Source organism: Cupressus sempervirens, chromosome 10 (genome assembly GCF_028749045.1).
Source record: "Cupressus sempervirens isolate cs-2001-9-10 chromosome 10, ASM2874904v1, whole genome shotgun sequence".
Classification (NCBI taxonomy): domain Eukaryota; kingdom Viridiplantae; phylum Streptophyta; class Pinopsida; order Cupressales; family Cupressaceae; genus Cupressus; species Cupressus sempervirens.
Genome location: NC_143127.1, coordinates 533,130,145 through 533,156,471, shown reverse-complemented (window position 1 = coordinate 533,156,471; position 26,327 = coordinate 533,130,145). Strand labels below are relative to the sequence as shown.

The following is a 26,327-nucleotide window of genomic DNA, read 5'->3' as shown; positions in this document are numbered from 1 at the left end:
TTGTATTTGTGAGATTCATCTGCCCTTGTTAGCGCTTGTACAACCTTCTCCGTACGAGCAATCTATACTAGTTCTTCTTCACTAAATTTTGTTTCTTGTATAAGTATCAATTCAGGTTTATATTTATTAATGCAGCATTTCAGTAAGTGCTGTTTGTTAGGGATGTTACAGCCCCTATCATTCCATGATACTCATTGGCCCTTGGAGGGGAATTTCCCCCCTCCTACATGAAATAAGACAGTAATTTTGGATTGGTCAATCGAATTTCCATCTTTCTTTCTTAATTCAGCTAAAGATTTTCTCCCTCTTTTTTTGGGAGATTTTGCATAGTCAACTATGGCTACAAAATCATCATTTACTGCAATACCTAAGGCTGGAATGTATTGTCTCCATCTTTTTAGCCTTACTACATTCTCCGAAGGCTAAGTGGAGAAATAAAGAGAAATTGATTAAATTAATTTCTTATAAATTCATTAAATAAATTAAAATTAAAAGGTGACTTTATATTTAATTAATTTAATTAAAAATGATTAAAGCTAAATAAATAAATTAAAAGAGTCTTCTAGAAGGGGGAATTAAATATTAATTTTTTTTTAAGGAGGTCCACCTTTTGGAGGAAAATAATAAATAGGGAGGGAAGCCTCATTGTTGGACATCGAATGTGTTGCCGTCTACTATACCTGATAATTGGTGAAGCCAAGGGTTTCTGTAGTTGCTACATTGGTCATTGGGAATGAACACTCCTATTGATTCACATAATTGAGGTGGTGAAAGATCCTCCGAAGGGTTGCAGCTATTGGAGAAGACAAATCAGTCTTTTCATTGTGCCAAATTTGTGGCCTAGGGCTAGATTTGAGAGTAAGATTGAAGGAATAAGTCAAATATTGCTACAGTATTGCTGCTACAGTACCGTTGCTACAGTGGTCTGCTACAATAATTTGCTACAGTGCCACCGCTGCTACAATGATTTGCTACAGTAAAATCCAGATTTCTTGAGCGGTTTCCAGGTTCCTATCCATTTCATTTTGCATTGCATGGAGGATAGATTTGAATATCTTAGGGTATGTCTAAAAATTTAGAAATCAATTGGGAGGTATTGTAATCTGATTTATAACAGAGTTTTACATCAGAATTTGTTTTAAGGGATTAGGATATCATTGAAAATCATAGAAGGCATTGCCCTAATGTCTTATTGCTATAGATGCATATTTTCTCATTTGTAGTCAATGCCTTATATATTTCAAAAAAATACAAAAATACTTGCATCTTTATTATTGGTTGTGTGGAGTTTTGCAAGCGTATCAATTCAAGTTTGGCATTTAGACAAAAAACAGAATTTAGATCAGTGATATATTCCTTGTGTGGAAAGTGTTTGACGAAATTCTCAGGTTAAGAAATCAGAATTGCAAGGGATATTACATGGAATGTTATCCATAGCCTCTAGTTCAATCAATTCATTTTCCAGCCTTAACTGTTCTTGTTCTTCAGCTTCTAATTCTTGTATTTTTTTCAATTAAAAATTGTCTTTCATCATTGATAGAGTCCATATCAATGAAATCCTCGAAGATGTTATCCACACTATCTTCCAAAATTTCATCTGCTATGGAGTTTACTTTCTAAGGGGAGATAGGTGACTCTTGTCTTGGAGGGTTGATTGGGCAGTCAATTTGTCCAATTGGGATCAAGTTGAGGTGCGGGGGAGTGTATGCTGGAATCAAGTCTAAGATAGATGGTGTGAGGGTATTTGCAAGAGAAGAAGGGAGCAAGCTTGGACCAGCTGGATAGAGGTCTATAAGGAGCTCATCCTTTGAATTGATCTCAGTAGGTTGAGCTATGGTCTGAGTTGGATGGCTGCTTTCTATCTCACCAATTTCCAATTAATTGAAAGATTACTGTTGTGAGTGACTACTAATTGACTGATGGTGAGAAGAGATGTTGGGTCTACCATTGGGGGATGAAGGTGGTCCGGGGTTGGGTGATTTAGCAGACATGGCCTGGGAGAGGGGAGATTTGTTAATTATCTTGTTGAGGAGGAAAGGGGGTTCCATGGAGAGCTGAGGGTTTATGAAGTCTTACAAGAGCAGATGAAGGTTGGAAGTATGTGGAATACCAGTAAATTTATCATTAGAATCAGATGTGAAGATAGAAAAATTTCATACAAAGCCATTGTAGATTTCTGGTTGCAGATTATATATGGAATGGTTAGTCATAATTTGTATGGGCTTAAGATCTTTAGGGCTATTTTCTACAAAAAAATTAACAGTGGGATCTGCCATATATTGGTGTTCAAATCCAATCGTCGTACCCATTTGCTTACGTATTTTTCTTAAGATACTGTGATGCATTAGTTCCAAAGGGAAACTTTTAAAACATATCCATTTGAGTGGGTTCATGTTGTCGTGTAAGCTATCATTGAAATTAGGTTTCCATTTCATAAATTTCACATTAAAACCTCTAAAAAATATATTCTTAGATTCTAACAATTCATCATCTACATCTTCAGTAGCACATTCCATATAAAGAACATTGTGACTAATAATGGTTATACTTATTTGGGCTTTTAAAGTTTCTTTAAACCAGTTTGCAAGAGAAGAAATACGGTCAGGATCCCCTTCCCATATTGCATAGATGTCGTGAGACACACATCGCTCCCATATTTTGTTAGAAATTGAATTACTTATGATAATGGTAGGTCCTTTGTTGGTTCATGGAGGCTTACCAGTGATATTGATTCCCTTGGTTGGTTGACTTTGCTTTTCTTTGATGCCCACGGCAATTAGATTTGCTCCAGTTGTGACCTTTGATGAACCTTCCTTATTTTGCGGCGCTCTTTGCATTATGGAGTAGGGTTTTCCTGTTTCTTTCGTCCAATTCTTATTCTTAATTTGCTCTGGATATTGCTTCCTATCCCCTTTGTATTTATTGTTAGGGATCGCCGTCCATGAATTCAAGGCATATTTAGTAAGATTATAATAATCTCTGTGGAATGTGCCCATTTTTGGATTATAATCCGTTGGGTTTGTTTATGTTCAAGCCCTTGCTTATATTTGCTCTTTGTTCCAGAAATACAGCTTTTTGATTATGTCGAGTAATTTGATTGCCTTAAAAAACTCTATTTGCTTCCTTACTGTTTCTATTTTGAGGCTTGGTTTGTATTTTGAAGCCATTTTCTGTCCAAACTCTCGAAGGGTTAGATGTTTTCTGTTTTCACTGCATCCCTTTGTTGGGTAACATGGCAAAATTTCCTTTTTGGGGAGATTTTTAGACCAGTTACCATTGATGGCTGGCCGTTTGGTAACCGCATGAGACTTGTTTTGTTCTTTCGCATATGCAGAATGTGCTTTACAATCTGTTTCCTCCAGAGTCTCAATAGGGTTTGAAATCCCAACAACATATTTCATGCTCCAAAAGTGTGAAGAAGAATTATAATTTCCAGTGGCTATTATTGGATCTGCCTTCCTCTGCTTATCACCATTGTTTTCTGCTCTGCTAGGGCATCGAAAAGTAATTTGCTTGCGAGCCATGATGAAAAATGGAAAAAGGTAAATTCTTGCACAAGATGATGTATTAGAAGACCTGACTAAAAACCTGGTTGCCACATAAAAATTGACTGTTACTAATCATAGAAACTTTCTCCATAGCAATTATATTTCTAAATCATTTTATTAACCTGACCCATAGATATAAAAGAAAACAGCTTTGTTAAGAAGCCGATAGCTGGCATATTGAAAAGAGTTTAAAATATACCCTTTATAAACAATTTTATTGTATGCAGCAATTAAACTCAACTTATTGATATAATAAATAAATAACTTGACATTAAATTGAAAAACCGTGCTTTTTGTAAATCCTGTCACCATCTAACATCCGGCACTTTAAAATTAATAGTCCTATTGTAGCTAGATACTGTAGCCCTCCAGAATTCAGGGTCTGGAAGTAACGATAGATATTTTGTAACTCGATTATGATTATGAAACCTAAGTGCATTTCAAACATAAAATCCTTCAGCATCTTTTGAGAAGCACGCTGATTAAAGCTATAAAAAAGAAAACATGTGTAAGGGAAAGTGGAAAACTGAAAACAAAACTAGCAAATGTTTTTGGCAATATAGGATTGGCTATGGTCACAGATGCTCCTGTAATAGTAACAAGTCAGGCACTCTTTAGTCATATTCACATAATACTATCATATACGTTAGTCTACATTGTACAATATGCTATCAGTTTTTAAATGTTTTTCCCCTGGTACACGAGATGTCAAATAATATGTTTGATTAGAATTGCAGTTGTACAGAGCTTAATCATCCATTCTTTGATTTATTTGTGATTTTAGTTTAAGGTGATAATTTTTATCACTCCTATGATGTGTGCCTTTCTGTATTTATAAATTTTTTCTTAAAATTCAAACTGTTGTAGTTTTTGTTCCTTGGATGTGAATTTATTCATACTTAAGAAGCCTTTCATGCTCCAAATCAATTCTCTTTGAGTGTTTCCCGTTGTGGAGACTGTGTATGCCTATATGCTACAACTTTTGGAGAATCATTCTTCTTCCTCAACAACTTTCAGTTCATCATCCTTTCTTCCACATGTTCCTTTGGCTTCCAATTGGATAAAACGTGTTGAGTTTGCTTGATAAGACCGAAAGTTATTATCATGTTCTTTTTTATAGTCTTTGTTCTGTTCTTTGGATTCATATATATTTAAATATATCTTTTATTTTCTAACTCACAAAATTGCATCCTTGATCTTAGTGGTTTCTCATACCCTATGATACTGCAATGTCGGTTTGTTTTTCCTTACTAAAGTTTAAGTTGTAATTTAAGATTCTTATATTATGTTCTCTAAATAGGAGTATCCAAAGTAACTGCTACAAGAGCCAAATGTTTATTATATTTTTTATAGAAAAATGCCACATTGAACATTTTCTTTTTTGATAAATGAGCCTGTATTTTCAAGCTCTTTACTAGAGAAACCACGGCCAAGTTAAATGCTTAACCATGCATAGACATTAGAACAGCAATACAGCAGTTATAAGTCAATAAACTGGCAATCCCTTTGATGCAATATAGCTATTTCATAGCCTCATCTACATCATCGTATGGCATATCAAATGTGTAGGTACATTAAATTGTTGTGGGTTCTGTTCTTTATTTATGACAACTCAATTTTTGTTTAGATGCTGGGCCTTTTTGGGATTTCTTATTGAAAGTACATCAAGTTACAACTGAAATTGGAGTACCAATATGATTGTAGCAACAGAAAATAAAAGAATTAACACTAGAACTGAACCTAATGATTAAACGCACTTAACAAAATAGTGTTTTCCTAACAGAATTGTCTGATTCTGTTTTTTTATATTTTAGCCAGCATTTTCATGTTTTTTTTATCTTGCCAGCTATGAAAAGTTGAAAACAATGGTTAGCTTACAGTATTAATTGTATGCACTGCTTTTGAAATATCTACCTTTTCCTATTGTTATGTATATACCTGGGTATTTTTCCCAGCCACAGAAACTGATCTATAAGCTCAATTATAGTGTGGATTATCAATCTGTTCTAATTGAATTTGCCTTTTATTATTTTAGTGCTTCAAAGTGTGAATATGCATATTATTGGTTTGTTTCCTTTCCAGGTCTTACCCATTTTCCCACAGCTTGTCAACCTTCCAACTGAAAAGTTCCAGGCTGCACTTGCACGGATTCTTCAGGTACTTAGCACCAATGTGATATTAAGACTAGTCAAATAATAATTTTTTTGGCTATCTGTTTCACTGGCATGTCAGTGTGGGTATTACATACAAATTTATACTAAGATAGAGAGAAGCATCTAATTGGTGAAATTGTTGTGTGTAGAGTACTGGTAAATGTTATAGAACATTTGAATTTGTTACTACCAACTTTGGCACTAGTTTGTTCTTGGGTAGTTTGGAAAACATTGAAATTTGTGGAGTCTCTACTTTACAATCTCTACAAACTTTTATTCGTGTGTTTGTTGTTTTCTCCCACTTCTCATTCTGTATCACATGAAAAGATCTAGAGAACCATTAAGTAGCTTTGGTAATCAATTCATCATGGTTGCGTTGAGCTTTTTCTAAAATTGGGGACATCCCTTTAACTTCTGATAATTTTCAGGATATGGAGTGAATGTCTTTTTTGCCCCTTGCTGTGACCCCTATCCCATCAATCGTGTGGGAAGTAATTGTTAGAAATGGGAAATACTGAGAGAGTGGGGGGGGAGGAGGGTGCCGAATTAGTATTATACAAACTTTTGTCGCCCACTGGATATTATTAATTACTTTGAACCATGCATAAGAAAGTAAACAAACAATGCTGAACAATAAAAGTAACCATACACAAATAAAACTCATAACACCATATTTTGTTAACTAGGGAAACCCTAGCTAAGGGAAAACCCGAGTGGGAGTGATGCCCACAAAGATATATAAATGTTCCTTTTTAGAGGATGGACCCTGTGAGGAATCAATAAGCAAATTCAGTATATAGAGTCCTTGTTAGGAGACTTTGAATCCTTGTTAGGAGATTCCAACTCTGTTAGGAGTTGTAGTATAATGTATGTATGCAAGAAGAGCTCATTGCTCAAACATGCACTTTCAATTACAAGAAGAGCTCACTACCCAAACAAGTAACTAAATTTTAAGTTCCTCAAATACAAAAGTATAGATGTTGTAATTTCTTCTGAGTTGATCTCTAACCTCAGCTTGATCTCGGATCATGAAATCAGGGTCTCAAAAACTTCACATGTATCGTTTCAGAACAAGTTCGCATATCACTTTTACATTAAAAAAACACACTTAACCTCGCAAGATATCCTTTGCATAAATATCATGCCTTTTCACAAATTGTTGCTAGGTTGGTTAAGACCACAATATACTTTTCCAATTTAGAGTAAACATCTAGGCTTTTCATTCCAATGTCCTGTACATCTTAATTATCATTCTTCCATACTGTTCGTACTAATGTTTGAGGTTATACACGTCATCACCAACATGTATATTGTTTCCATCTAACCTCGCTAGTCATAATATGACGTCAAAAGCATTTTACATATAAAACAATGTACTGTTGTAAACCATTTTCATACTAAGACAATTTTCTGAGTACCAAAAAGCTAAGTTCTTTTATTTTTGAGGTTTACTACTAGTATGTACATCATGTGTTGCCATTGATGACAACATTTGCATATTTGTATATAGCCAATTGTCAACAATCTCCCCCGTTGGCATTGATGGCAACAAAATAAGGAAAATTGGCTAAGTAACAAAAACTTTACCCAAATCTACATTACTTATCATCTATTACAAATACTTCATATTACAAATGCTCCCCCTTTCGATATGATTACTACATACATAACTTACTACAATTTTCTTCTTCAACTTCTCCCCCTTTGACATTAATGACAAAGGTTGGAAAGCCCAAAAACTGTCAAAAAGGTTTTGTTTGCTGTCCAAAACTGTCAGAACTTTTTGTCTAGCTGCTTCAAGCTGATATTATCTTCATGCAATCATCAAAATTTATCTTCAAACTGATCATACCTTTCTCCCATGTGTCATGTGCTGCTTTGGCAGAAGTGAGGGTTGTACATAAGGCATATGATACAATCTCAACTGCATTAAGGTTGGAGTATGTAAAATTGGAGCAAGTGTCCTTTGCTTTGATACATTCCTCCAACTGTCTCTCAATGGCTGATGTCTTCAGAGCAATAGACTCTTATGAATTCTGATAGTCTTTTCAAAACTTGTTCTTTATCAAATTGCAGTTTGTTGATGTTAGAGTGAACACTGACAACTTGTCCTTCAAACTCATCAATTCTGCAAGAGGGTTGTTGTATCTGACTAGTTAGAGCTTTCAGCTCACTTAGCTTCTCTTGAATCTTGTTATCAAACTCTATTGTCAACTTATGAGATAAAGTACATTTGATGTATAGTACCTTGCCAATTTTGTTGACATTTCCGGAGTTCCTTGATACAAGTATCAAGACTCATCAAATCATTTCGAATATTTTGACAAATGGTGCTAAAAAGATTAGCATCATGTGAAATTTGAGCCTTAGACTCAATAACATTCAACAAATTTGTAAACTCATCATCAAATGATTTTGCAACTTCTTGAGCTCTCTATTCGGGGTCCTTTTTTGTATGTTTGGCTGAGAGGGTGCTGTGCAATCTGTCAGTCACCTCCATTAATGCTCTTTGTAAGCTATTGACTTTTCTGTTCTTCTCAATCAATTTTGTCAAAGATGAGATCAAGTCAGTTTGATTGTCATCATCACTTGTAAGGTTAGCAAGAGATATAGGAGTGGATGAGCTAGATGCTTTCACCACATCTTCCTCTTGTTTCTTCACTGCTGCCTTTTTTGATTTTCTCTCTTCTTCTTTTTCCTCTCTTTCTCTCTTTTTCTTTCTTTTCTTTTTCATTTTCTCTCCTCTTTTCTTCTTCTTTTTGCCTCTCCTCCTCCTCAAGCAATTTCAACTTGGCTTCTTCAACTTTTTTCTTTTCTTCTTCTAACTGTCTTTTCTCTTGTTCAATCAGTCTCAACTGATCCTGAATATCTTCTGAATAAGATTCAGGCTGATTGAACGTATCTTCATCAATGTAAACATCAACATTTGTCTGATCAATCTGCATAGTATCACCGATTACTAATACTTCCGAAGTTTTCTCTGCAGTTGTAGGTTCTACCTTTAACTCATTCATCATTTGATTGATGGCTGCTGCAGTTTCACTTTTTATAACATTCTTTTCTCCTCCCATGAACAAAAACTAGCCTCATCTTACTTCACAAGTAAGGTGCTAGTTTCTTCATCAATTTCTTGATTTCATCTTCATCATCTATCTTGCACATAATTCCTAGCATCGACCTCTGAAGTTTCATGTCTTCTTCATGAACTGGTGCCTTCTTAGCTATAAGTCTGTCATAGGACAGACTTTTTGATTTATCATGCTTTTAATACTCTCAAGTTTCAAGTTATTAAGAATCATATATCTCATAATAGAGATATCTATTTGTTTCTTCTATATGTCATTGTATAAATTATAGAACTTGTTCATTTGCACAAAGTTTCCTTCATTGACAAAGGCTGTGTTAATATTCTCTATCTTTGGTTTCCATGATTCCCTTGTCTTACCTGCTGGCTGCTTGGAAACAGTAACCTTTTCTGGTTGTTTGACTTCTACTTCTTCTTCGCTGGAATCATCAATTGTTAACAATTCCTTCTTCCTTTTGCTAGGTCTAGTAGCTTGTTGCTCGACTCTCCTTGCCTTGTGAGTCACAACTTCTTCTAACCTCTCAGACTTCCCCTTAGGTTCACTAGGTTGCTTCTCTTGAAGTTGTTGCCTTCAAGATTATGTTCTTATTTACAGTGAAACTATATGTAAAGTTTTTGCCTTCAAGATTATGTTCTTATTTATAGTGAAACTATATGTGAAGTTTTTGCCTTCAAGATTATTTTCTTATTTGCAGTGAAACTATATGTAAAGTTTTTGCAAATTCTGATAATAATAATGCTGATAAGTACTTTCCTTATGTAGCAACTAATCCTCAGATATTCTAGACTCAATATGATTGATCTAGGAAGGTTTGAATTAAATCTGTAAATTGTTATATATCTCTGCAAGAGATCACCGAGGGCAGATTGCTAGGAGCATACTTGAGATTATATTGTGTGTTTTCTATCCACAACCTTACCCCTCTTTATAATAGACCCAAGGGACTTGTCCTTTCACAAACAAACCCCCTTGCCTAGGTTGGCCCTATTAATGTTTTAGCATCAGTAGAAGTAAATAATGGTTATTTGAAATACTAATCTGTGTTTATGTTTAACAAATAAATTGTTACTATATATATATATATATATATATGTGACTGTGTGTTTGATATAATATATACTTGCAAGATAGTCATCGGCAGATAACAATACATATCGGCAATCACAGTTTGTATTAACACATTATTAATGTGTTATCTGGCTCCTTATTATGTTATGTATGGGCACACTTCTTATGTTTTGATTGCCTTAACTAAACAGGCCGTTAGTCATGCCATAGAAGAGGCTTGATCCTACGTGGCAAAAGGCCACGTAGAGCCATGACTCTTCAGGGTCATGACTCTCTGCCTTATACATAAGGGAGAGCAGATCGCTGAGGAATGACATCTATTCATTGGCATCTCAAACCTAATGATCGGCTACTGAAGCAACATAAATATTGTTCAAAGTTAGTACCATCAAGTCTAATCTGCAGGAACATCAACATACTTGTCATACTCTCCAGATTATCAGCGATCTACAAGGAAAGGAATACTGATCTCAGACAATATATAGATCACCATTACAAAAGAAATATTCAGCACTACTGATATTCAAGTAATGTCATTCACTGTTTTTATATTCATTGTAATTGTTTTGTCTATCAGAGATCCATAAACTTAACATGGCATCAGAGCTATTCTGATAAGAAAAATTATTACAAAATAAAATCTAAAACCTCAAATTTTTGAAGGAAAGGGGCTAAAATCATATTATTAAAATGGTGAATCATGTGAGACTAGATGATAGACTTGAGGGTACATCTAATTTCTCTTCATGAAAAATTAGAGTATTAATAATATTAAGAGAAATGGAGTTAGAGCAATATATTGAATCAAAGATATCTATTCTTGAAAATGAATCAGAAAAAGTAACATGGAAAAGACATAATAATAAGGCAATGAAAATCATAATAGATTCTATAAAAGATCATATTCTTCCATCCATATCTAGTCTCAAGACTGCATTCAAAATGTTCTCCATTATTCGAGATACATTGGAAATCAACAATACTAGTAGATAATTAACTGTAAAACAAGATCTACCATATATAAAAATGAAAAATGGAGAATCTATAACTTCATATTTTTTAAGGATTTCTGAACTAAAGGATCAACTTGCAACTATGGAAAATCGAGTTGATGACAAAGAACTCAGCATGATCGCTCTAAGAGGTTTTCCTCTTTCATGGGAAACATTTATTCGAGGTTTAAGCTCTCGACCCGAACTTCCTAAATTCAATCTATTAAAGAATGAATGAACACAAGAAGAATCTAGATTAGTTTCAAGAGGACTGAGTACTAATCAAGAGGGAGAAATTCAAGCACTTCATGTGAAATCAAACAAGAAAAGAAAATTCAAGTATAAGAAAAGGGAATCTAACAAAAATCACAAATCAAATAAGCAACGTGATTGGTCCAAAGTTATATGTTTTAAATGTGATAAAATTGGTCACTCATATTTTTTGCCCCGAAAAGAAGAAAATACAAGCAGCCTTAGCAGAAATTAAAGGAGAAAGTGAAGAGAAAGAAGAAAGAGAAAACTATGCTTTTTAGTTAGCCCTTTCAAGTGAATTAAATTCTAATCACAACACTTGGATCATAGACAATGGAGCATCTTGACACATCACCGGTTTTAAAAACAAATTTGAAACCTTCTCTGAACAAGCCTCAGAAGAAGTTACCATTGGAGATAACTCTACTCATCTTATTAAACGAATTGGTTCTTGTTCAATTCAACTAAATTCAGGAATTACACTACAATTCAAAAATGTTTTATATGTACCAAGAATAAAGAGAAACCTTGTCTCTATTTTTGGTCTTGCTGATCAAGGCTTCATAATCACATTTCAAGAGGACAAAGTTCTATCTTCGCCCAATAACTCTAATATTAAGAAAGCCATTTCCATCGAATTTAGAGATGGAAGTCTTTATAAATTTTGTAATAATCAAAACCTAAACCTAACTCTTAGTCATGAAACTTCAAATTCCACTAAAATTTGGCATAGGAGGCTAGGTCACCTTCACTATTGCGCATTGTCATCCATAGGAAAAATTGTAAAAGTTTTACCTAGTCTAAAATCTGATCATTTAAGTATTTGCAAAGGATGTGCTCTAGGTAAAAATACTAAGCAATCATTCCCTAAAAGTGATCATAAATCTAAATCCATCCTTGAATTGATCCACATGGATCTTTGAGGCCCTATGTCTGTACCTTCACTTAATGGGTGCCTCTTCTATATAATTTTTATTGATGATTACTCTAGAAGAACTTGAATCTATTTTCTGAAACAAAAAGAATTAGTTGAAGTCCTATCTAAATTCAAACAATTCAAAGCATTAGTTGAAAACCAATTAGGATAGAAAATTAAAACACTAAGGTCAGATAATGGAGGTGAATACATCTTTGATATTTTTAAACTTCTGCATTACTGTTGGGATTAAGACGGAGTTTTCTGTACCTTATAATCCTCAACAGAATGGAATTGCTGAATGAAAAAATAGGTCAATTGTTGAATCAGCCAAAGCAATGATGCACGATCAAAATCTTCATTATTCATTTTGGGCTGAAGAATCTAACACAACAGTTTACATCCAAAAGAGATGTCCACACTCAGTATTAAAGAACACCACTTCAGAGGAACTATTCACAAGCATTAAACTTGACCTAAGTCATCTAAGAATATTTGGATGTCCAGTTTATATTCACATACTTAAAGAGAAAAGAACAAAACTAGAACCTTCCGGAAAGAAGGGAATATTTATTGGATATAGTGAAACAATGAAAGGATACAAGATTTTCATTCCAGGTCAAAGAACAATTGAGATTAGCAGAGATGTGAAATTTGAAGAAGATACTGCCTTTAAAATTTCCAAAAATAGTGATGAATCTATTACTGAGTCTATTTTTGAAGAAGATCAACAAACAGAAATTGAGAAGGAGAATGATTTTGAACCTTCCTCTTCCTCTATGTCTAATCATGAAGATTCTGAAAATATCAATAATAATAAAAAGAAGCCACTCTGGGCTAGGAAAATGATAGAAAAAAATCAAGTTGAACCAAATGAAGTGATTCGAGAAAGCAAAAGAACTAGAAATTAATCATGTTATGTTGCATTTTTAACTAAATTTATAAAAACAAAACCTTTTAATGTTAAAGAAGCACTTTCAAATCAGTCTTGGAAATAAGCAATGATTGAAGAATATAACTCTATATTAAAAAATGATGTATGGGATGTTGTACCAAAACCAAAGAACAAATCAGTTGTTTCTTCCAAATGGCTGTTCAAAATTAAACATGCATCTAATGGCAGCATTGAAAAATACAAAGCCAGATTTGTAGCACGGGGTTTCTCTCAGAAAGAAGGCATTGATTATGAAGAAACATTTGCTCTAGTTGTTAGATATACTTTAGTCAGAACCATCTTGGCTATTGTAGCATCCAAGGGATGGAAGGTACATTAGATGGATGTCAAAACAATGTTTCTTAATGGCAAGATTGAAAAAGTCTATATCGAGCAACTAGAAGGATTCAGTACTCATGACAACAAAATTCATGTTTGTAAATTGAAGAAAGCACTTTATGGTCTCAAACAGGCTCCTAGAGCTGGGTATGAAAGGATAGACAACTATCTATTGAAGTTAGGATATTCCAAAAATGAAGTTGATCTTAACTTATATTTCAAAATTGATGGTGATGATATGATTATCCTTGTGTTATATGTTGATGGTTTGCTAATAACAGGCTAGGAACATTTCATAAAGAAATGCAAACAAGAGCTCACAACAAAATTTGAAATGAAAGACTTAGGTCTACTTCACTACTTTCTTGGATTAGAAGTCTGGCAGCAGAATAATTGCATTATTATGAATCAGGGGAAATATATGGTTGACATTTTAACAAAATTTGGAATTATGGAATGTAAACCAGTAGCTACTCCTATGGAAGTAAATCTACACAAATTGAAAGATGATCTAATCAATTTGAACCTATAGATTCTACTTACTACAGGCAGATTATTGGATCCTTAATGTATTTGGTTAATACTCATCCTAACATATGCTATGCTACTCATGCCTTGAGTCAGTTTATGTGTGCACCAAAGAAGATACATTTTAACAAAATTTGGAATGATGGAATGTAAACCAGTAGCTACTCCTATGGAAGTAAATCTACACAAATTGAAAGATGATCTAATCAATTTGAACCTATAGATTCTACTTACTACAGGAAGATTATTGGATCCGTAATGTATTTGGTTAATACTCATCCTAACATATGCTATGCTACTCATGCCTTGAGTCAGTTTATGTGTGCACCAAAGAAGATACATCTACACGCAACTAAATATATTTTGAGATATCTAAAGGGTACTATTGGAATGAGAATCAAATATGATAAAGTCAACATCGAACTTCATGGATATTCAGATTCTGATTGGGCTGGCAATTCTATCAAACGAAAGAGTACTTCTGGATATTGCTTCAGTCTAGGATCTGGGATGGTTTCTTGGCTCAGCAGAAAACAAACTTTAGTTGCATTAAGTTCTACCGAAGCAAAATACATTGCATGTTCTTTGGGTGCTAGAGAAGCGGTATGGCTACAAAAGTTGTTATTAGATTTGTTTAAAAGACCTTTGAAGCCCACTATGATTCATTGTGATAATCAAAGTTGTATTAAACTTTCAAATCCGGTACTCCACAATCGTTCCAAATATATTGAAATTCCTTTACACTACATTCGAGATATGGTGAATTGAGGAATCATTCAACTTGAGTACATCTGTACTAATGAGCAAACAACTGATATCTTTACCAAACCTCTTGCTAAAGTGAAGTTGAAATACTTTAGAGAAAAACTTGGTATGATTAATTTGTAATATTGAATATTAAATTAAATTTTAATTCATGTGAGTTTATGCTTCTATATTGGTTGTTTAGTAGCATCATATATGTAATGAAAGGTGACGATCTTTCATGGACATATTTATTCAGAAGGTAATTATTTACAAAGTGACGATCTTGTAAACAATAGCCCTGTTACCATGGACATCTCTAGACACTGCTTCATGCAATAAGAGATCATGAGTAACTAATGTTCATGGACATCTCTAGACATTGCTTTGAGCAATTAGAGATCATGAGCATCAAATTTTTCATAGACATCTCCGAACATTGCTTCAAGCAATTAGAGATCATGAAATCTTATGTTATAACTATGGACATCTCTAGACATTGCTTCGGGCAAGTAGATATCATGAGTAACAAATTTTCATGGACATCTCTAGATATTGCTTCGTGCAATTAGAGATCATGAAATTTTTTGTTATCACTATGGACATCTCTAGATATTGCCTCGAGCAATTAGAGATCATAGGCAACATTTCCTTTATGATTACTCTAGATATTGTTTTAGATAAGTAGAGATTATAATATACATTATGATAGTGTTCACAACATGGTGATTTTTGTTATCTGACTTGTAAGTGTTTTATTGTGTGGTTATCAAATAAAGTAATCAAGTATTCTATACTGAAATTCTAGTGGTGTATTACTTCTCCCTTGCTAAAGAGGGAGTGTTAATGTTTTAGCATCAGTAGAAGTAAATTTAAGTGGACTAATTCTAAAACATAGTTAGATTTTCTAGTGCTATTTTGAAATGGACTTTTGGTGTTCTCACCTAGTGCACATCCTTTGCATCTGCTCGAATGATCTTTATTTAACTTAGGTAAATCAGTAACCATCTTCTCCATGGTCAATAAGGTTTTGAAGTTTAGATACCCTAACCTTCTTTGCCACACGTTGTTTATATCAACAGCTTCATGGATTAAGACTTGAATGGGTTCTATATTTAGTTCATACAAGTATCCCTTTCTTTGACCCATCAACTTTGATTTCTTAAATGAAGAGTTCTTAGACCAGGTCATTACTTTACCGTCCTCATTACTTTACCGTCCATGATGCAACTTTATGTCCATCATCTGCAAGTTTTGTAACAAAGATTAGATTCCTCTTGATTGTTGGTACATAGAGTACTTTTTTGAGATGAAGAGAAATACCTAACTTTAGTTTCAAGGTGCAGTTCCCAATTCTTTTGACATGAAGAGTGGAATTATTACCTTTGGTAACTTTGTCATTAGCTTCTTCTGATATTGAGTCTAGTACTTCTTTGTATCTTGTAATGTGTTGAGATGATCCATTATCAATTACTCGTGATTTGCTTGATACTTGATTTGATAGCACTGAATACATTACATAGTTCTCAGTATCATAATTTTGCTCTTTCTTAGTAATGTTTGTACAATTTACTTGCTGCTTTGTATTCTCTGGGCAATTTGCTTTATAGTGTCCAAGTTTCTCACATTTAAAGCATTTGAAATTTGGATAAATCTCTCTTAGGTTTGTCATTTCTTTGATGAGCCTTCTTCTTACCTTTGTAGGAATTTGTGTTGAGAACATGAAGTTCTTTATCTTCAGTTTTCAATTTCCTTCCTTTCTTGAGTTGCCTAGATTTTTCTTGAAGGCAATCTCCTTTAAGTCTATTGAAGTCTTGAAGTTTGTCTCTAGCACTTACTCTTTGTGAGAATATTTCCCATGAATCTGATAATCCATCTATTGCCATTAATGTTAGTTCTTTATCATCAATTATGTACCCAATGCTTGTTACTTCATTTCTTAGACTAGCCGCCCTTAGGAAGTATGAATTCATAAATTCTCCCTTCCTTATTTTTATATGATTTAGTTGCCTTTTTAGTGAAAGGGTTCTAGTTGCATTATTAACCTCATATGCATTTATAAATGCACTCATCATATTGAATGTTGTCTAATGTAATCTATTTAAGTTTTACCTAGTCTAAAATCTTCATGGCTTTCTTGTTTCCTTTGATCCAATTAGTTTTATAAGGATCGGCATCAAGTTGCTTGGATTCCTTACCGTGTTACATCATTTTCTTCAAGAGCCATCATAATTCTGAATTTTGATGCAATGAAGTGGTCTTTTCCATCAAACCTGTCTTCGGGTGTGATTGCATTGGCCATTGTAGGTAGAAGGATGTTGTTAGATATGTTTTAAATCTGATTATCAATTTGCAGAGCCAAGGTTTGACTACCAAAGCTCTGATACCATGTAAAGTTTCTGCAAATTCTGCTAATAATAATGCTGATAAAGTACTTTCTTTATGTACAAACTAATCTTCAGATATTCTAGACTCAATATGATTGATCTAGGAAGGTTTGAATTAAATCTGTAAATTGTTATATATCTCTGCAAGAAATCACTGAGGGCAGATTGCTAGGAGCAGACTTGAGAATGTATTGTGGATTTTCTATCCACAACCTTACCCCCCTTTATAATAAACCCAAGAGATTTGTCCTTTCACAAACCCACCCCCTTGCCTAGGTTAGCCCTGTTTGCAAATGCAACCTTTTAATTCCAATCAGTCCCCAAGAGCAAACTAATGGTTAGTAAAACTAACCACATTAGTTAGGTTACAAGATGCATTTAGTCATCTATTTAGAGATCGCCGATTTGACTAAAAGGGAGCAATTGCAATTAAATTTTTTTTATAAAGAAGAAACATGCTTTTCAGATCTGTTCAATCAGAGAAATCAGAACATTATTTTATCACAGTTACTTAGAGAATTAACACTATTCAATGATCTATTTGTAACTATTTATTAGTCTTACACTGTCTATCTTATTGTAACCTTCATTCTTGAATATTTTGTGTCAGGGTTCTGCCCATACAGGACCTGCTTTAACACCGGCAGAGGTTTTGATTGCAATACATGGGATCGATCCTGAAAGAGATGGTATTCCTTTAAAAAAGGCATGTATATTATTATTTACTACTTCTGACCAAGTTCTCGTTGACAGAAATTCATGTGATGCAAAGCAAGAGTAATTAAGTGCCCTTTCTTATAGGTGACCGATGCATGTAGTGCTTGCTTTGAGCAGCGTGACGTATTCACCCAACAAGTTTTAGCTAAAGTGTTGAACCAATTGGTATGTTTGAATTAATAACTTTTGTTAAAAAGTTGATTGTTGATTTATGGTATATGCAGAAATCTAATAGCGACTAGTATTGCTATCTGTGCAGGTGGAGCAGACACCAGTTCCTCTGCTATTTATGCGCACAGTTATTCAAGCAATTGGTGCTTTTCCTTCCCTGGTAAGCTTGTCATAATGAACGGAAAGGAACATGCATTGCCTTGCACTAATTTTGCTTATGATGTGATGGATCATATAACAAGTCATGATGGTTCTTCTTAGAATGTGACATATCTATTTCTTTTTAGAATGTTGTCTTAAGATCATGCATACATAATTTTTTTTTAATTTCTTGTAATATAGGTGGACTTCATAATGGAAATACTCTCACGCTTGGTGAACAAGCAGGTAAGCTGCATTCTGAAGCACAGTGAGAAATGGTCTGTAGCCAATTTTATAAGAAACATCAATATGAGTATATCCTACATGGTAATGGCCTATGGTTTTATTTTATTGGTAAATTTGATATTTATTTGATAATATGACTAAGTGATTATTAGCATGACTCATCAATTGATATTGTTGATTCAATAGCTTCGTTCAGATAAACTAGATGATTATATAATGTTCTAACATCTAACGTGCATGCATACATATCAATATATTATGTTTATATTAACATATACACATACACATTAGAAATTCAAAGCCATTATATTATCATCCACTTAAATCTGTTATTCATCTCCATGTATTAATCTGATTATATCGACCTATTCTGATCGATCTATATTCCAGATATAAGTATCAATTTGCAAATTGATCATTGAGAAAATGCTGTTAATTAATGACAGACCCAACTCTGTTCATATTGCCGATCTATTGGTTTAGTTAAAGTTTGTTACTTCCTATTTGAATCGGCAGATATAACTTATATTTGAGTGAGGAGACATGTCCCCACTCACTTTGAGGCATGTCTCTTCATTGACGCGCCACTTCAAATTTATATTTATATTCAAACTTGATCGATTTAGAGAGCATCATTGAAATCTATTAATGTTCTGCTCTCATAAATCGAATATCATCCAAGAGAATTCAGACTTTCTCGTAATCATTATTTCTCAATATAGGCTAGGTATCACCTTCAACTTATTTCAACTTCAGTGTCCTGATTATAATCTGCAAGAGAGATCAGTGACAGTAAGAATCATATTTTGATTACAATAAATAGATCAAACCTGATATAAATTTAATCCACATTTATAGATATGGGTCTGATGTCTATCTTTGAGATTTGAGAGAGTGGCCTTTATACAGATAACAGTGTAGCCAATACTTACTTTTTCATGAATCTCATTTTGAAGTATGAATGTTTCAAAGATACGGTGTTCTTGCAATTTACACTATATACAGGAACTGCAGTAAGCACCTGGACCAAAAAGCTTTACAATTTCAAAACTTAAATGTAATTAAAAATTCCTAGAGCAAAATTAGTTTTCTTTAATCATTCTCTAACAGCAAAATAGAGTGATGTCCATTTTCTGTCTTTAAGTTTATTTTTATACAGCTGGTTACAGGCCTCAGTTCTCTATTTTAGGTTCAAGACAGAAAGCTACAATCTTGAATAGTGATAACAGGTGCATGTTCAAATTAGTTTTGTTGAACCATCATCTAATAGTAGAAGTAAAATATGTATATTTTCTCTCCTTAGTTTAGTCATATACTGTCAGTCAGCTGGAGTCATGATTTCCTAAACCAACTTTGAAAGAGGAGGCTGGATTATTGATGCATCTGGTACACATATTGAGTGGCTTTGCAAATCTGAAGTATTGTCCTGACAAATTGGGCTACTTTTCCAGCAGGCTGTGAGCAGCTAGTTCTGAATACCATCTTCAGATGAGACAAAGACAGACTAGTTTAAAATCTAAGTCAGGAGTTCCAGGGCCAAGCTTTTGCTTGTCTTTAATTAACTTATATTTTGGCAGCAAACTTTTTCTTGGGAAGCTGTTGTTATCGAATTCTTGGTTCTAGGCTTGGTAACAGTTGGTCCACTACTCTTTCAAGTCAAGTATATAGTTTTGAGCTTAATTTGTAAGTTATAAATTTGAATTTTTATCATAGGAAATCAAAATGGAAATGGTTAAGCTCAGAATTTATACTGTTGGATATCAGGGATTTGATATTGTGCCTCTCACATTGGTAATCTTCAAATGAGACAAGGGTTATTCACTTCCATGTAGTTTCTCTGTACGAAACCTTTTTCTGCTAAGCCATGAAACTCAATGGTTTGGATCTCCTTGGATCTTGTAGGGAGTTCCAAATGCGTGACTTTTATGTATAGATTTTTGTAGGTAGTGATTTCTATTAGACTATTATTATTTTATTACATTAATGCTCAATTATGTATTATATGTAATTATTTGTATATAAGATTGTCTTTTCTTTTAAACTATCTTCTTCAGTTTCTTATTAGAAACTCTCTTTTGTACTAAGATATCAATTCTCTCCCAAAATCCCAGGTTGTTGATGCTGGTGTGTTAGGATGCACTGTTGCTTTTGGATTCTGCACCGGTGCTCTGAGGAAGCTCACTCAGTGTCTGTGGATGCTCTTGGGATGCTTCCAAGGTGTGTTAGGATGCACTGGTGCTTTTGGATTCTGCACCGCTACTTTGAGGAAGCTCACTCAGCGTCTGTGGATGCTCTCGGGATGCTTCCAAGAGCACGCAGACAACATCCGGGTGCATTTGGAGAGCATCTGTGACTTTTCCAATGCCTAGTCACTTAAGTGGCTTTAAAAAGCATGTGTTAATTGATTTTTTAAATTCTACTTTTGCCCCTTTTTGCTCCTAAACCCTAAAACGACCCTAAAAGAGGCCATTCATTGCTCGTTCTTCTCATTTTATTTGCAGATGGGCTCTCTTGTTTTTTCAACTTGAACTATCAATGGTGAAGTATTATGCTATGGAATGGTTTATTTTTGTATATTTCTTGCATTTCTTTGCATATGCATCCATCCATACATACATTATATATGTGTTTGTGGATGCACCCAAGCACATCCAAAATCCCCAATTTTTTTTTTCGCCCGTCCACCCATCAGCACCCCGCACCCGCATCAACATCATAACGAGCATCGGTAACTTAGATTTTGTATATTTGTAAAACTCTTTATAATGATCTCATTGATCATTTGTTAATACATTATTTATTTTACCAATTACTCTTGAGTAATATGGTATCACAACAGCCTTTTTTCAAATTTTCTAATAATTTTATTCTCACATTTTTTGGTCATTAAAATTCTTCGAATTTTTTCTTGGGATCTTGCTCTCTTCTCCAAATCTGACTAGCGTTTTTTTGTGGCCATTTTCTCTGCAAATCGGGTCCAGTGTTGGTCATGTTTGGTCTGCAAATTGTATTTGGGTGCTGGGCGTCATTTTATCAGTATTACTCATGCCTCTTCATTTGTAGATTGCGTTTTTCTGGAAAGGCTTTCTTGAGGTTTCATTCATCTTGGTCGTTTTTCTCCATGTGATGCCTTATCTCTGCAACTTCTAGCAGCCACGCTGATCATATTTCTCTGCAATAAATGTGATCCAACTGCATTTTAAATCATTTTTCAGCCCGCTTTTTTGCAGATATTTCTTCTGCGGCCCATATTTGCATTCTGCCCACGTTTTCCTGTGATTTTAGACTCAATCAATGGTCAATTTCTGCTCCTTCGGTGCCATTGAGGGTTTCCAAAGAACTCTACGTCTCTGTTCTATGAGTAGATTTTTGTCTCCAATTTTTCAGATCTCTGCAATTTTTTTTGGTTTTTAAAAAAGAAACAGCTAGGGTTTATTTTGAAACTCTCAGATTTTTTATCGTTTTGAAAAGCTATTTGGATGCCTCTTTTTCCGTGCTTATTTTTGTGCTAGCAGATTTGATTTTCAACTTAAGATTCTTTCTAGCATTTTGTAAGGATTTCTAGGTTGTCTTCAGATTTTTATGGGTTAGCCTGAAAATTTTCTCAAAATCCATGCCAGCTGTACTTCATCATTTTTTTGAAGTCTGTACTTTCATTTGCCTCCGTTTTCTGCATTGGGATTTGTGGTTTTGAATCCATGCTATTGACTCTTCTCTAGTTTTCATTTTGTGTGCATTGGGACACATGCAAGATGACATCATTGACTAGCTTAATGTTGGAGGGAAATCAAGAGACTCAACAACAAGAATTATAACACCTGGAAGCAAAGCATGCTTACAATCTTCAAATACCGTTGACTTGAGATGATTATTTTGGGCACAAAAACTCGTCCTACCACTGTACATGGATATATAGATAGGTTTGATGATCGAAACCAAGAAGTTGTCATGCTTCTCAAGCTCTCTGTCATGGATGGTCAGTTGCCTCAAATTCCTTTTGATAAATTTGTAGTAGGCATTTGATGGCATGAGAAATCTCACAAAAGCTGAGCTCTTTATGAAGAACCAGTTGTTCTCCATGATGATGGGTGAACACATGTCCTTACAGGAACATCTCACAAAGCTAAAGGATAGTCGAGATTATCTGAGAGCTATTGGTCAGATAATGGAAGAAGATATGGTAGTCATCACCTTGAAGAGTCTACCAAAATCCATGAGCACTTTATAGAGAGTCTCAACTTTACTTCAACTAATGTGGATTTGAGTTATGCACCAAAACTTTTGCAACAGGATTGTTTGGAATAATAGTTTTTGTAGTAGTGCCACCTAGTCCTCACAACATGCCTTTTCAGCCAAATCCTTTCAAAAGGATAAAGGAAAATCTTAGCCATCTCAACAGAAGGGTTCATATCAAGTTAGATGATGATCTAGAGAAGAAGGTGTAGCGTAATTATTGTCACAAATGTGTCCATTTGCTCAATGATTGTCACAACTGGTTGGCTTCTGAATAGTGGAAGCAAGAAGGGTCTCAATCTAAAGCCAATGTTGCTGAGCACACAAAGTAGAAAGAGTTTGTGGTTTATGCCTTCATGACTTAAAGGCCTGCATACCATGTGCAATCTTGTCCTTGGTATATAGATTCTGGCGCTTCTTGACATTTCACTCAAGGATGTTATTGGTTTACAGATTTTTATCCATTAACTGATTCAATTATATTTGGATGAGGTGAAGAGTATATTGTTGTCAACAAGGGCAACATACAAATATGGTCGTGGGGGAGGTATCTCATTTGTATACTATGTTCCTAGCATGGAACTTAACCTACTCTTTGTAAGTTAAATCATGTGATGTTCTCTACTTGATGTGGTATTTAGTACACACAAGTGCTCGATTGTTGATTGTACGACACACACTACTGTTATTGTTGACATTGAGGATCATGGTCTATAAAAACTTGTGGATAATGGTGATTCTCTTCTGCATGCTTTCACAACAAAATCAACATTTATTAGTAGTCTCTAGCATTGGCGATATGGTCATTGGAACATTTAGTACCTTGATCAGCTTGTTTGGGCTGATTTATTACTTGCCCTTATCAGTGAGTTTGTAGAGCTTGTCAGGATGGAAAGAAGCACAAGGCTTTGTTTAAGGATGGTGACTCATGGTGAGCATTTGAGGTGCTATATGTGGTCCATGTTCTATTGTTTGCTCCACTTTTTGTGATAGACATGGCATTAAGTGTCAATTGATTACCCCACGCGCCCCTCAACAAAATGATGTTGTAGAGCGTCACAAGCCGCACCATTACATAAATGGCTAGGTCTATAATGGAACACATAAATGTTCCTAAGACATATTGGAAAGAAGCAGAAGACTTTGTTCAAGGATGGTGACTCACGACGAGCATATGGGGGACTATAGTTGGTCCATGCTGATATATGTGGTCCATGTTTTATTGTTTGCTCTACTTTTTTGTGATAGACATGGTGTTAAGTGCCAGTTAATTACCCCACGTGCCCCTCAACAAAACGACGTTGTAGAGTGTTGTAGACCACACCATTACAAAAATGGTTAGGTCTATAATGGAACATGTAAATGTTCCTAAGAAATATTGGACTGAAGGAGTTTTTACTGTGGTTTATTCCCTTAATAGGTCTCCCATACATGTCGTTAAAGAAAAGACTCCTAAGAAAGCCTAGAGTAGTTGCAAACCTAGGATTAGACATTTGGAAGTTTTTGGCTCTTTAGCATATATTTGGATTCCAAATGCTCAGAGCTCCAAGTTGGATTCCAACAGTCAAAAGCTCATGTCTATAGTGTATAATGACAACCGTAAGGCTTACTGATTAATTGATGTAGACACTGATCATCTTAACTTCAGTTGTGATGTTGTCTTTGATGAAGAATGAGGACCGTTTCTCTCTTCCTCGTTTGAGCGGAATTTTGACGATGAAGGCCTTTGATTTGGGTGTTTGTCTTCCCTTAGGTCCACCTAATGGAATTGATGATGAAAAATCTGAATTTGATGATGTAGTACCTAACTTTCCTCCAAATGATGCTAATGTTCAACCAATTGCAGATCTTGTTCCACATCTAGTTATTTCAGCTCTAGTTATTCCTCCTCTTGATGTTGGCACATCTCTCCAACCTAAATGGTGGGCTAAGACTACCAATGGTCTTCGTCCTGATGAGTTCATTGAGAGTACATCTTCCAAAAATAAGGGCTAGTAGGCAGATACAGTAACTTGCTCTCATGAGCAACTTCCATAGTATTTATGAGCCTAAGACATTTAAAGAGGCCAAAGAGATTCCAGAGTGGGAATATGCTATGGATACAAAATGCTAGAGTCTTTTGAAGAACCACACTTGGATTCTTTCTAATCTTTTTCCACGAAAGAAACTTGCTAGTTGCAAATGCGTCAATAAGGTCAAGTATCATGCATATGGTACCTTAGATAAATACAAGGCTAGATTAGTTGCTCAAGGGTTCACATAGCAAGAAGGCATTGATTATGAGGAAATTGTTTGTCCTATTGCCAAGATGAGTACACTTTGTCCTCTTCTCGTCATTCTAGCTTAGTATGGATGGAAAGTCCATCAGATGGATGTTAAGACTGGTTTCCTCAATGGTGAGTTGCAGGAAGAAGTCCACATGATGCAACCTCTTGGATTCATGGTTACCGACCAAGAGCACTTAATGGATTTAAACATGCCCCTTGAGCGTGGTACATCAAAATGAATTAGTACTTGGTTGCTCATGGTTTTTAGTGTTACCCTTTGGACAACAATCTCCATATGAAACGCTCTAGTGAAGTTATTCTCTTTCTTGTTGTTCATATGGATGAGTTGATCAATACTCATAGTTCAATACACTTGATTGCAAAAGTCAAACAAGTTGCGTGCAAGGATTTTGATATGACAAATTCGGGGCTTCTCTATTATTGTTTAGGTGTTGAGGTTTGGCAGACTGATGGTAGTATCTTTATTTCTCAATCTAAGTATGGTAGGATGATACATGAGCATTTTCGGGTAGTTGGCAATCCTATATGTTGTAGTGGTTTTGATCTTGGAGATGGAGAACTCAGTCGAAAGAAGGTGATGCTTGGTTGCTACTGGGGTAGTTTTGGGTTGTTGTTTTGTCCGAGGGACCTAGTGACAGAAGGAAGTCCATTATGCTCGGTGATGCTCTTGAGAGCTCGGTGGATGTGCTTGCTAGGTAAGCTCAGTGATACTTAGCTTACTCGGTGGTTGTTGTCGATGCTCAGTTGGTGTTGTTGTTGCTCAGTGGTTTGGTTCACCAAATAGATTCTCTTGGGAGATTTGATCAGTCGACTTGGTGCATGTAATATGCGTAGCATGTAATCGTGACGCAGATCGATCGTGGGATGTGTGAGGACATTTTTTGTGGTCTTGGTTCTTTCTCCTATGTGCATTTAATGAGTGATATAAGCCAACTAAGGCATATTGTGTTTATTTGGGTTCTAGATTCTTTCTGCAATAGGCCGACTTGTGGCCGTGCAAGTATAAAAGGAGGGTTTGGGTGGAGTTGTAGGCAGTGGATCAAGGGAAGAGTAGTAGTGATCCGAGAAGGAATCTAGAGTTGTGAATTTGTGAGTAATGCTAGTGGCTAAGTGTGAGCTTAGGAACAAGAAGGTTGCTTGGTGGCTTGTGAGTATAAGTTTAGATTTCTCTTGGTGTTTCTACCAGTTTGTTGTGCTATTACAGATCTGGGTTAGCTAGGGTTTGTTTGGATCTTGCGAGGTCTTGTAGAATTGTTACTGTAATTGTTTGTATTTGGCCATAATCAAGAAGGCCTTATAGCTCGACACATTTCATGTAATCAAAAATTTGATGAATAAGGAGTTGGTTTTTTCTATCAGATCTTGTATCTTGTATAGTGTTTCCGCTATGTGGTTGTTGTCGGGTGATATCAAAGTGAAGGTTGATCTCGTGGAGCGAAGGTTTGATCCAGTTGGTGATTGTTGCTTTGGGTTTTCAAAGATCTTCGAGAAGATAGGACCCTAGGGTGATTGCAAATCTATGTGATGCTGTGAAGACTAAGATTTCAGAGAAGGTTAGATTAGATTTCAGATCTTAGATGTAGT

General features: G+C 34.9%; 1 protein-coding gene across 4 annotated transcripts in view; it reads left to right on the top strand.

The window, feature by feature from the left end:
* The window catches only part of LOC149534992 (uncharacterized), a 217,734-nt gene that overhangs the window by 167,302 nt on the left and 24,105 nt on the right, over positions 1-26,327 (top strand). For all 4 annotated transcript variants that reach the window (XM_089805168.1, XM_089805166.1, XM_089805169.1 and 1 more), the window contains exons 20-24: positions 5,631-5,705; positions 17,558-17,653; positions 17,749-17,829; positions 17,924-17,995; positions 18,178-18,222. In XM_089805168.1, the coding sequence (XP_089661294.1) occupies positions 5,631-5,705; positions 17,558-17,653; positions 17,749-17,829; positions 17,924-17,995; positions 18,178-18,222 (369 nt within the window). The remainder of the gene's footprint in view (positions 1-5,630; positions 5,706-17,557; positions 17,654-17,748; positions 17,830-17,923; positions 17,996-18,177; positions 18,223-26,327) is intronic.